This window comes from Pezoporus wallicus, unplaced genomic scaffold (assembly GCF_028554395.1).
Source record: "Pezoporus wallicus isolate ANWC-B61680 ecotype Strahan unplaced genomic scaffold, APGP_CSIRO_Pwel_v1 contig_6999, whole genome shotgun sequence".
Lineage (NCBI taxonomy): Eukaryota > Metazoa > Chordata > Aves > Psittaciformes > Psittacidae > Pezoporus > Pezoporus wallicus.
The window spans coordinates 543648-555782 of NW_026640180.1; the positions used below are offsets into that span (position 1 = coordinate 543648).

The 12135-nt window shown below is 43.9% G+C and overlaps 1 protein-coding gene across 1 annotated transcript in view; it reads right to left on the bottom strand.

Annotated features, from left to right (window-relative positions):
* SNCA (synuclein alpha) overlaps positions 1-10815 on the bottom strand; it is a 68804-nt gene extending 57989 nt beyond the window's left edge. The window contains exons 1-3 of the mRNA XM_057418024.1: positions 10566-10815; positions 8555-8700; positions 2686-2727 (exon numbers count right to left, since the gene is read on the bottom strand). Coding sequence (XP_057274007.1) covers positions 2686-2727; positions 8555-8675 — 163 coding nt within the window. The 5' untranslated portion in view covers positions 8676-8700; positions 10566-10815. The remainder of the gene's footprint in view (positions 1-2685; positions 2728-8554; positions 8701-10565) is intronic.
* Between the last annotated feature and the right edge of the window lie 1320 nt (positions 10816-12135).

Consider the following 12135-nt stretch of genomic DNA (forward strand, 5'->3'; position numbering starts at 1 on the left):
TATCATAGATGCTCTGTTCAGTTTTGTTACTAAAAACTCTTAACTGACCTCTCAATCATTTATTTGGGTTGTGATATTAAGTATTGCCATTTTTGTACGTACAGCTGTTTATCCTTTGCACAGACTTACGTGAGCACGGTGAATGATACACTGGCTGTACACAGGAGAAACAGAAAGAAGATATCCTTTTCTCCTCCCTTACTTGTCTTCTAATTTCTTGGAGGAAAACCACCTGAAGTTTCTTGACCATGCATTTTCTTGACATCCCAGAAGTCCCATATTCTACAGCAGAAAATGGCATGTTCTGTTCAATGCACTATGGTCAGTTGAGGCTTTCCTGCACACTGGAGATCAAAGACTTATATTCGTTTTGCCACTTACCACAAATTATTGGTTACTGGTTTCAGTTCATACCTAAAATGATCCCTGCAAATCAATTTAAAATGCAAATTAAATCTTTCTCAGTGTAGAATTGCTAACGTGAACATACATGCCCAGCATCAACTTGCAAGTTGGAAAGTGCTGGTGCTTCTGAGAGATTAAGCAATTCTGAAAAACATTTCAAAACCCTCATAACTGTGACAATTCAAATCAGTTTATCTAAAACTGAAATCTGTTTCTCTCCTATAATCCACTTCCCTTATATTTTCCCACCTAACCAGCTCCAGTGGGACACACTGATGACTCACAAGAATATTCTACGAATGGAGAGGATGATATAGCACGGTCACACTGCAGTAGCAACATGACTGTGGATGCAGCAAGCACATCTTACATAAAACTGCACTATCTGTTTGTTGCTGGAAACAGACCTCAGACTACGATGAACAACCACTAAAAGCACAGGTGATACTTGGGTATTAAGTTCACATTGAATTCTCTGCAGGCACAGATGTACTAGTTTAAAGCCCTCTCGATCAGTGCTGCCAGCTTATGAGCAGACACATTTCCCTCGGTGGGACAGGTGGACCCCATCAGGCCCTAGCACACCTTATGTTTCAAAGACTCTAGTGTAATTATAAAACTCAAAGCTCTGGCAGAGGCACCAGCCCTGGGGCCTGAAATTTCTTTTGATCAAGCTTGCATTCTGGTTGCAATATCATTAGCACTCACATGAAAGATTAAGGGTGGGTCTGAAGGTTGTACTATGCTCATCAGTCACCTGGTGACATACCCAGTTGGGGCTCTAGAGGGGCAGAAACTCTCCTGAAAGAGGGTCTAATCTTCAAACACGTGCCTTCATTCTGCTCAGAAGAATAACCGATGACTACAATAACTCACCACTGTTTCATCTTGGTGCTGGCCTCGCACAAGGATTTGGTTGATGTGCCCTTGGTGAAGGTGGTTACATAGGCTTCTATCTTCCCATGTGTTTTGTCCAGCTACCTACTCTGTAATGATACCTGAGAGGGTTCCTCATACAGCTCAGTTCGATGACCTGCCTCCATCCCTCCCTGTCCCCAGAACACTGCCTTCCTCCTGGCACAAAACAGATCCTGGACGCCCCTCCGTTGCAGTCCTGCTGAGCTGGCCTGTGCACACCCGCCGAGGGCAGGGACAGACCCGCAGCTGCGGCCGCCAGGCGGCGTGACAGCGTCAGCACGTGTAAATTACCCGCGCAGCCGAGTGCAGGCTCCGCCCCTCACTGCCTCGTCCAATCAGCGGGCCCGGGCTCAGCCGCGCGGGGAACGTCCCCTGCCGGCGCGCAGTCCCTCCCTGCCCGTGTGCGATCCCCTCGATCCCCTAAGACTCTACACCATAGCTCTCTTAACATCATAGCTACACAGCAGTCAATGTAGCAGTAGCTTGGGTATTTCCACAGGGGCTGCAGCTCTCAGCAGTGATTGTGCAGCTGTGCATTAACGGCTGTGGAGGTCAGACTCCCACCTTGCATCCCAACTTCACCGGGGACAGCCTAGACGACTCAAGCATGGTCCCTACTGTAAGAAGGAGGCTCCTTCTCCATTATTTTCCCCTCTTTGACTTTTTCTCTTTCAGCTGGCTGCAGTGATTCCTGCAGCCTCTTCCACCAGCACTGGCCCTGTCCACCTATGGGCTCCTAAATCAGGAGATTGAAAGTCCTTCTCATATGCCCAAATCCCTCCCCATTTTGCCTTCCACAGTCGTCCTCTAGTGGCATGCCTCTGCTCCAGATCCCACTTTTCTGCCTCAGATCATAAGGAGACAAACACAGGCACTCAAACCAGCCTTTCAGTGTCTATAGGTCAAAGTTCCACATAGGAAAAAAAAATAAGTAAGAAAGACTTCACTTTTTTAATGCCAACTAATTAATAACTTTCCAGCACAGAATATTTCACCTTTGGCAATGAACAAACAACAGAAAGACCCCAAGTTATTTCCTTCTGTTGAGGCATCTGGTTTCATCAGTCTCCTGGGTCATACCAGTACAACTTGACTGATTCAGAGTATCCCTCAAAAAAACCTCCTCACACAGAAATGAGTATATTAAATTAACATAATTGACTACAGAACAGTTTATGCATTTTGACAAAATGAATGTTGCTTTCTGCCACTCCATTTCCTGTGTTTTTCTATCTTTCATAAATTGGAGTGCTCTCAAAAAAACCAAAAACACAACAAAACACACCACAGACTTTTTAATAGCTAAATGGTTGGTTAATCAAACATAGTGAAGCAGTTGAAATTAAGAGGTAATCGTCTTACCTGTTGTGACACCATGAACAACTCCTTCCTTGGTCCTGGAACCTAAACAAAGAACAATATTAGGTTGAAAAGACGTTATTAAGTACAGACTAGATGGATGATGAAGAGGGATGGATATATAGATTAGATACAGTTACATACAGTATTTTCTAAGACTGTTAAAAATGATAGAGAAATTCAATTTAAGGGAAAGGGCAAAACCATCAATAAAGAGCAACTGTATGAATGTTTATTGACTGTGGAAAGGTGAATAATACTGGAAACACTTCTGCAGTTTATTTCCTATATGTACTGACTTCCTTGACATTTTCTTGATAGCTGTGTTAATTAAACCTCCCACTTTGCACACTCACATGGATGATTCTGGACAGAAACCATGTTAAAGTTCACGTCCTAAGGAGGCTCACACATGCCTTTGTATAAGATCAGAGCCAACTTTCCAGAAGATCCTTTCAATTTCATCTTACAACTCTTCTCCAGATCTCCATTTGTAAGGGTTAACAACTGTTACCGAACTACAGAAAAGCCTAGAGGTTAAAATCATGGGGAGCTGGTAGTGATAGCCAGATTCAGACCAAATTTAATCTGAACCATTCAACAGTAGGTAAGAATTCAAACATGAAAATGCCACCAGGGTCAAACACAAGATCTGCTGCATCCAGCATCCTTCTTGTCAGAGGCACATGTGACAACTTACGTAAAGATACTGCACACAGCAATCTAGAGCTGGTACCAGACTGAGACATGTGTAAGCAATGTAACCCTGACACCCTGAAGACCAAACTGATTTCTGGAACACCCCTGTAAAAATACCATGACTTTTTACCACACTGCATGAAAGGAAACAATCTCTCATGTCTTCAATGGGAGGAGAAACAAATTAGCACATACTGCTGATGAAAACATAACTCCATGTCTTTTTCCTTAACCAGAATTCTACTTGTCCTCACCGGGTTTTATAATTTGGCTACATTTCAGGGATTAGTAACCATCTGTGGACTATGATGCCTAACAATGTGCAATTGAGCATTACAGAGACAGAGTTTATGCCTTAGTATGCCAGAGAGAGGATGACTCCTTTTTTTTATTGCCAACACAGAGATTACCTTATTTCTAATTCAATTTTTTTTTCTAAATGTTATTCAATATTTGAGACATTGTAATATATATTTCTGATGTTACACTTCAAACACCTATATAATTTTAGATTACATGTAAATTCATATACAAACTCATAGAGGCAGAAATATATTAGAAGAAAATGTATGAGCAGAAATATATCAGAAGAAAACAACCCTACCCACAATTCTTTACAATAATACAATTAAGTTCTGAAATAGAATATAAATTCATTCATCAATATGTCCTACTTGCTACTCGTGACAATTTATGGAACTTAAGCCAAGTATTTATAGCACCATCTGATTGATTACAGCACTGAAAAGGCTCTGTTATCCATGAGCAAGAGCAGAATGCCAATCCATGATAAATAAGAGGGGAAAAATGCTGCATCAAGTAAAATGAGATTTTAACTTTAACTAACCCTTTAATGAAGAAATAAACCAGCTGAGAAGTCTTCTCCTCCATTTATTCTGATTTTCTCTTTTAAAAAAAAATCTTGTTTTCTCTCACTCAAAATACTTACCATTGAAAGAATAATCCATTTTATTAAATCCAAGGTGTTAATGTCAAAGAACTTGGTTTAGGACTTTGGTTCTATGCTATAACCACAACTAATACAGAAATGCTCATCTCTTTCTGTTAATGGAAGATGGGTTTTTCTTCAATGAAAGCTTGGCTTGCAGACCCATACAGAACAGAGATATGTATAGCTAAATCCATTAGTTGGCAAACAACCAGCAAAGCGGTGGTCCAGACCTTACAGCATATGTTAGAGCTCAATACTATTTGCCCTGATACTGCACACTTGCATGGAAGTAGCAGTTTCTGCAGTCACAGCTACAACAGGACCCGTAAGTACATTAGGATCTGCCAGAACAGGCCTATAAATAAAACCAGTTGAATTTAGTAGGATGACTTCTGGCTGGCAATGAAGAAAAGCTGGTCATCCACACTGCTGTTGAGAGAAACTAGCTGTCTGGCATTCTGGCATTCCCAAAACATCAGATTATATCTTGCTTATTGTACCCTACATAACAAGGGGAACAGAACAATCAGAGTAGGGATAATATAAAGACTAAGGAACCTGACACTGATACACTAACTGGGTGATGCAGGAGCAATAGTAGTACATGATAATGCTACTTTTCCAAGCTATAATACACATTTGTGTGAGGGGAGGGAGAAGCCAAAACCAGATTTTTTGCCTTTCTGAGAAAAAAATAAAATAGACTCTCTTAATTTCATTTTTTATCTTCATCATTCTTACTATGCCAAAAATCTCAACAGTTTGGCAATACACTCATTTCTGGGGGTTTTGAGAGATGAACAGACTATTCCACTCAAGCCATCTCCGAGATTCCATTTGCTTAGTCAGAGCTGGGTTAAGACAAGGAAACATAAGCAGAAATTAGGGGAAGGAGAAACCACTGTCTAAGGAAAACACTTCTCCCATGTGCTGAAGCCCATTATTCCACCAGATGGACCCGAGAGTCCCTTGACTACTTCACTGGCTTTTCTACTACTGAAGGAAAATAAGAAACCTTATGAAAAGACAGCAGCAGAGGAATTTGGAAGGTCTTGCCAAATAGGTCATGACTGCACTGTTCTACTCTAAGGCCATGTGCCAGCTAAGCACAAGGAGTAGTAAACAACTCACCTGCTAGTCACCCTGCTCCTGGTAAACTATTCTTTTGTTCTGCTAGGGTGTAACACACAAAAAATGGCTGGAAACTCCCATTCCTGAGCACTGAACATGCATTCAAGAGTCAACTGACCAAAAAGTTCAACTCCTTGGTAGTACACACAGACCTCAGAGGAGCTCTTGAGAAGTACATCACTAAGAGCAAGCAAGAGCTTCTCACTCTTACTCTCAGGTCCTGCTTTCAAAATGGCTTGGGGTAAGTATGACCACTCATTTCCTCACAGCTCTTGAAGAATACATAGAGACACCACTTTAAAATTAATGCTACATGATGCAGCATAGGAGTGCTGAGACTCAGTCCTCCTTTCTAATCAATGATCAGGACATTGCTTGAAAGAAAGGACTTGATGCTGCTCTTGTATGAATCGAGACAGAGCTACTGATTTCAGCTGGCCAATGCTGAAATACATCATCAGAAGAATTCAGGGGAAAAAAAAAACAACAGACTTGAAAGCATATAAACACACTATAGACTATATTGAACAGTATCTTGGGTATTAAAAAGCAGGACAAAGGCAGTGGACTGAGGGAGAAAGAATAGACTAGTTAGAACAACCACTTTCCATCCCTCCCAAGCAGCAGCTTTTGTTAATAGAACTCTTACCAGGTAGAATTATGTTACAATCTTTCACGTATTAGTTAAGAGCAGCCTGGACAGAAAGGTCCAGATGTTTTACGTATTCCCTTAAATTCCACTGATTTCAGTCGGAGACCTTTATCAAAAAAGGAATCTGGACCAATGACTTTGAATATTATTAATTCTCCAGTAGCAGTGGAAGGCTGAATGTTATGGAGCTGATTGTTGAAACCAAAAATGGTGGACTGGTTGCTCTCAGCCCACTGTTGTTAGGCTCTATTTTGCAAGATGTCAGGCAGCTTTCACATCTGGCTGTGAAACTTGCATTTGAAAACCCAACTACAGAGACAGGAAGGGAGAAACTTTCAGGAGCATTAATGCAGTGTGCTGCTCCTCTCCTCTGCTCATTAAGGGGTTTCACCACCTTTTGCACTGCAACAATTATCAGCCTGCAGAACCAAGAGACCATCCCACCAGCCTTTGCTAACACTGCTCTGCAGAAGAGCCACCCCTGCTGTGTATTTGGGAATTAGAGAGAAAGATAGTCAGCTCCTCATTTTCTCCCTTACCCTACTTGACCCTGTTGAAACTTCAGCTGAGAAAACTGGGACTCTCTGCAGGCAGTCACACACCCAGACACATGAGCTCCTGGAGACACAAAGGCTTCCAACTTGTATGACTGAAACTGTGCATACAGTTCTTTCCTCCTGAAAAGCAGGCATCTGCTGTGGGAAGGATCCTACACCATTACTAGTTATCTGCACTGCTTCCTATCATGGCTCGGGATTCTGTTGTCCTTCCTATTTATTCTTGAAATAAATAGCAAGCCTGCCCTCCAAAGATCAACCTCAGCAAAATCATCTCTGAAGACAACAAGGAAATCTGTTGCCTCTGGGAGCAGAATCAGGTTCAAATATTATTACAGTCTGGAGAATGGGTCTCCCACAAAGATTAATTCAGCACACAATGTAAGTTTCTGATACAAAGATATCAGTGACCCCAGAAGCATGGCCAGGAACTACAATAAACCAATTTAAAAAAAAAAAAAAAAAAAGCCCTACCTCTAAAAAAAATAACACTAACATCAAGCACAATGTACAGTGAAAGAACATCTATTTTGATACACTGAAAATGAGCAGATGCTCGTTTTAAAATAGCCTCATCTTACAATTAGTTTTCAAAATGACTGCCATCTCTGTTGGCAAGAGCACCAAGCTTTGCTATGGCTCAGCAGGAGAAAAGTGTATTCCAAATGAGTAGTCCAACCTATCTGGAGCAGAAATAATTTGTTACAGACTGACACTAGCCTGCACGAGCAGAGGGAATCCTGAAAAGACATTAGAATTGCAGACTTAGTACTCCCATTTAAAAGCAATGCCTCTGGTCTTCAGCTCAGTTTAACTTCTCTTGGTATTTGTGCACATCTCCCCAGATACACCACAGCTTCCATTACAGAACTGACCTGTTACAAAATCATCAAAAAAGAAAGAACCTACAGAAAAGAGTATCTTTTTCCCTCCATTCTTTTACAGACGTACTTTATTTGATTAATAGGAGAAATTGATCCATAATTATTTTTTTAATGACTACTTGTTCATATAAACTTAGCAGATTATTTTTCCTGTAAATTTTTCATGGCAGCATTTTCAGGATAGTCCTCTAAAGCCTGATATTTGCCAAGCAAAGATGATTATCGTGTGATCAAAGTACCAATTTGGGATTTGAAAGTAATTTTATCCCCGGTTCTGTGCAAGACTTTTGTCTGTCCTAGATAAGTCACTTAACAACTGCTTTGCTACCTTGGGGTCTGATTGCCCTACCTCATTAACTGTAGTGGCTCTTCCTTGAGAAGTCATGGAAAATATCTGCTAGGGATATGCAACAATAAATGCAGAACATGGATTTAATTTCCAAAGATGAGGAGATGACACTTTGCCATACAAAATGTTACTGTCAACATGCCAAGCAGTCAGGATGGCTTATGCTCAGTTCCTGAACCTCTCAAGTTTCTTCTCTCAAAATCTGACTTAAACCCCACATGTTCTATGGGATGCTATGAAGCTACCTTCCACTTCAGCTTTTACATGTTTGTTTTTTTCTCCATTTATTTTTACGGCACCATCAACCCCTTCAGCCTTAACTTAGGAAACCTCTTGAAAGAGTGCCAGCTAGCAACCTGTACTACAAGGTACCTCCTAAGACATGACCTTGTTCTGTATGGCTTTACAGATGTGGCTCCACTCCACAGAGAACTAATGCACAGCCAGCACAATGCAGTGATGGAAGAATCAACATGTGGCTTCAAAGAACTGGAGCTCAGGAAGTCTCAAGCCTCCTTTTGTTTGTTTTGCAATGGTCTCCTATGAGCCATTATATATGGGGGGTTGCAGAAGAATCGATCTGATGAGGATCCAGCTGTGAATGTCAAGGCACACCAAGCAGCAGCATGATCCCTGCTGCCCACCTACCCACATAGAGGACACCCTCTTTCGTCTTCCCTGCCGCCTCTGCCACACCCTGCTTGGTCTTTTCTGCTGCTGCTACAACTCCCTCCTTTGCCTTGGATAGTCCTTTCATGAACACATCCATGGCTGAAGAATTTCTTCACACAGCTCTAGGAAAAAAAAAGAAAAAAAGACAGGACACTTTCAGTGAGGTTTGTTTGGTTGTTTTTTTTCAGCTTTTTATCCCTGAAAGGGAAGAAAATTCTATTCAAAACAAATGGGATCACAATTACTTTAACACTGTATTACTTCTACCCCTATGTTATGTAGCTTTCATCCTCATCTCTATTACCAATACACAAGCACCTCTCTGTATGTGAGGCTGCACTCAGTACTTCATTCAGATAGAATGAATAGTTAAATAAGTAGAAAGGAGTATGATTATGTGATCACCTTCACATTTTCTCACATGCTGCTGTACACAGCAAGTTAAACACCATTGCCAGAGCAGTTCCTCCAATCCAAGCAAAGCCTGAGGATCCTATTTCCACAGAATCCTACAGAGAGGTTGCCAATAGCACAGTTCTGGTTGGGAAATGGAGTCATTGATACAACAAGTCCCTTCCTTGCCTACAAGGGCATCATTTCCTCCAAAGAACAGTTCTGTTCGTGTGGTGATTGCAAGATTTAGCCCTGTGATTTGATGATACTCCACCTCTCGTCCAGAAGAAAATGCCAGCTTAAAGAAATACCAGCAACTTAAATTAAGAAAAAACCCCAACCAACCCACAAAAATCCCCAAACAAATAAAAGTACAATACACCCACACCCTCCTAAATGACAGATGTTCACTTGTTTTAAGAAACTGCCATTACTATGCAGAAGAACTGGAGCAAATAGAGAATGCTGCTTTTCCGGTAGTCCAGCATTTTGTGCACAGTCCACACTACTCTTCTAGAAATCGAGTTTTCCCAAATGGGATCTGGTCTGAGAAGAGGTTTTACTAAAAAGCAAGAGCAAGAATGCAGGATTTTAGAAGCACTGCACTGAAGCTACCAGGTGAGCTCTGTGACAGCTATACAACCCAGCGCTACACTGAAACTACTAAATTAGTGATTAAAACAAAGAAGTCGGTGCCCCTTCAACAAGTCCATTATCGATAGTCCTTTCTCCCCCTCCACCTACACAGAAAGGAGCGCTGCCTGTTATTTTATGTTCTCTGCTGGAGGCTGAGTAGGAGGAATGGATATCTAGGAAGGCATCTGGGCTGCCGCAGCTTTCTACTAACTCATGACGAGCGTGTGAAGAAAAGCAATGTTTGTGCTCCAGCCAAACTGCCCACGGTACCTGTCACCCTGCGGCTGGAGAGGTGTCTCACCCACATAGGGAAGAGGCGGGCAGGCCCTCCATCCCGCGGGACCCTCCGGCTCCTCCTCAGAGAGGGTCCTCAGCCCCGTCCCCAGCCCTGGGCGGGGACACCCGGGGACCGCGGGCGGGCGCCGTGGATGTGCATCATCTAACACACAGGCACCCGCATAAGGAGGGAGGGAGCGTGCAGGGCGGCGTGACCACATATATGCACATGCATAGAGAAGGGCACCTACCGGGGAGGGCGGGTGAGGCGGCCGTCTGGGCACCCGCGGGCTCCAGCTCACACGCCGTCGGCACAAGGCGGCCACAACGCCCGGCTTCCCCTCCCTGCCTCCCTCGTGCCCACAAGAGAACGTTCAACAAGAAATACTTATATTTTATATATACATTTAATTATATATATAATATATAATATATACATACATATATATATACACATACACACACACATGCATCCCCTTGGGCTACACAGGCACAGAAAACCCAGCCCTTGGCAGCACCGACACGGAGCGGAGCCGTTCCCCCCCGCCGCACCGCTCCCCTCCGAGCCCGGAGCTCCCCGAGGGGCCACCACCGCCTCTTCACCCCGCTACCGCAGCGGAGCAGTCCCCACTCCCCCGGCACTACCGGAGACAGCACCTGCCCCGCCCGGCCCCGCACTTACCGCCGAGCTCGTCCGCCACCGGCGACCGAGCCGTTCGGAGCGGGCGTGGGACGGCGGGAGGCGGAGGGCGAGGCGCGGAGGGCCCGAGGGGAGATGCCCCTTCTCAGCACATCCCCAAGGGGGTGAATGGACCGGGTCTGCTGATGCCTCCCCCCGCGGCAGCCCCGCAGGCGGCGAGTGTGAAGCAGAGGAATGGAAGAGGGGTGGAGAGAGGATGCGCCACGGGAGGGAGGGGCGGAGGGAGATAGGGAGGATCCCGCCACGCTCCCCACCTTCTCCCGGCCCACCCGCTGCCGGGCTTTGCGCAGCCCACCAGTCACGTCCCGCTCTGGAGCGCGGGAGGAGGTGTGGTAAATGGGGGCCACTTGTTCCATCCACTCATACCAGGAGAGGAACAAGAGTAAAAGGGAGACCGGGCGACTTAGTCCTGCGACTGTGCACACCCACCACTCCCTCAAAGGGCTGGAGCACCGCATCTTAGAAGTGTTGAGGGAGGTGGTGGTGGCGGCAGCAGCACACCTGTGTTTCACTTCACTTTTCACTTTACCAGATTCTTAGAAAATCTCCCCAAGCATCTAATTGTTTTTCTTCTACTTCCAAATCTTCAGCCCTAAGTGACTGGAGTTCAGTGTGACTGTTCTCACAAAATTCATAGACTCATAGAATGGTTTGGGTTGGAAGGTACCTTAAAGATCATCTAGTTCTAACCCCCCTGCCATGGGCAGGGACACCTTCCCCTAGACCAGGTTGCTCAAAGCCTCATCCAACCTGTCCTTGAACACTGCCAGGGATAGGGCAGCCACAGCTTCTCTGGGCAACCTGTGCCACTGTCTCACCACAACCACAGTAAAGAATTTCCTAATAGGTAATCTAAATTCTACCATCTTTCAGTTCATGGTCCCAGCTCATTTTTAAGGATGGGAGACTCTCTTGCACCTGTAATTTTAGTCTTAACCCGATTGCACTCACAAAAGGAATTTCATCCCAAATCAGGAATACTATGAGAAACTCCACCTCACTCCTGCCAGATTTGCCCAACCCCTACACCTCAACTAGCATCCTCCACCACACACTCCATACCCACTGCTATTAAAGTCTTAATCTGATGCATAGAAGTCACTTTTTCTGCAGAAAGGGTGAGCCAGCAAACTTCTCTATTTTGGTAACAGAATTTCGGCATGAAAAGCCAAGACCAGCAGGAGACAAGGCATTAGAGCAGATGGACCTTCAGCTTAAGTACATCAGTTCCTGTGCTGTATAAAATCCCACAAGACCTACACAAACAGTTTTGTTTTTTTTGCACTCCAGAAGGAGAAATAGAACACGGTATAGATGAGATACAATCATGTGAGCTGCAAGGAGCATCTTGCATCCATCATCCCATGCAGACAGATGTTGCATCCCTGGTTTTGTTTGCATTCTGAACAAGTAGTGCAGAGTCTTCCTCTTGTCAGATTTCTTCATAAGCCTTAATATTTCTATACTGTTCAGTAAACTTTCTTTTGCTTCATTCCACTACTAGTTTTAATCAACCAAGCATTCAGCAATATATTTTATTTCTTCTGCAAGT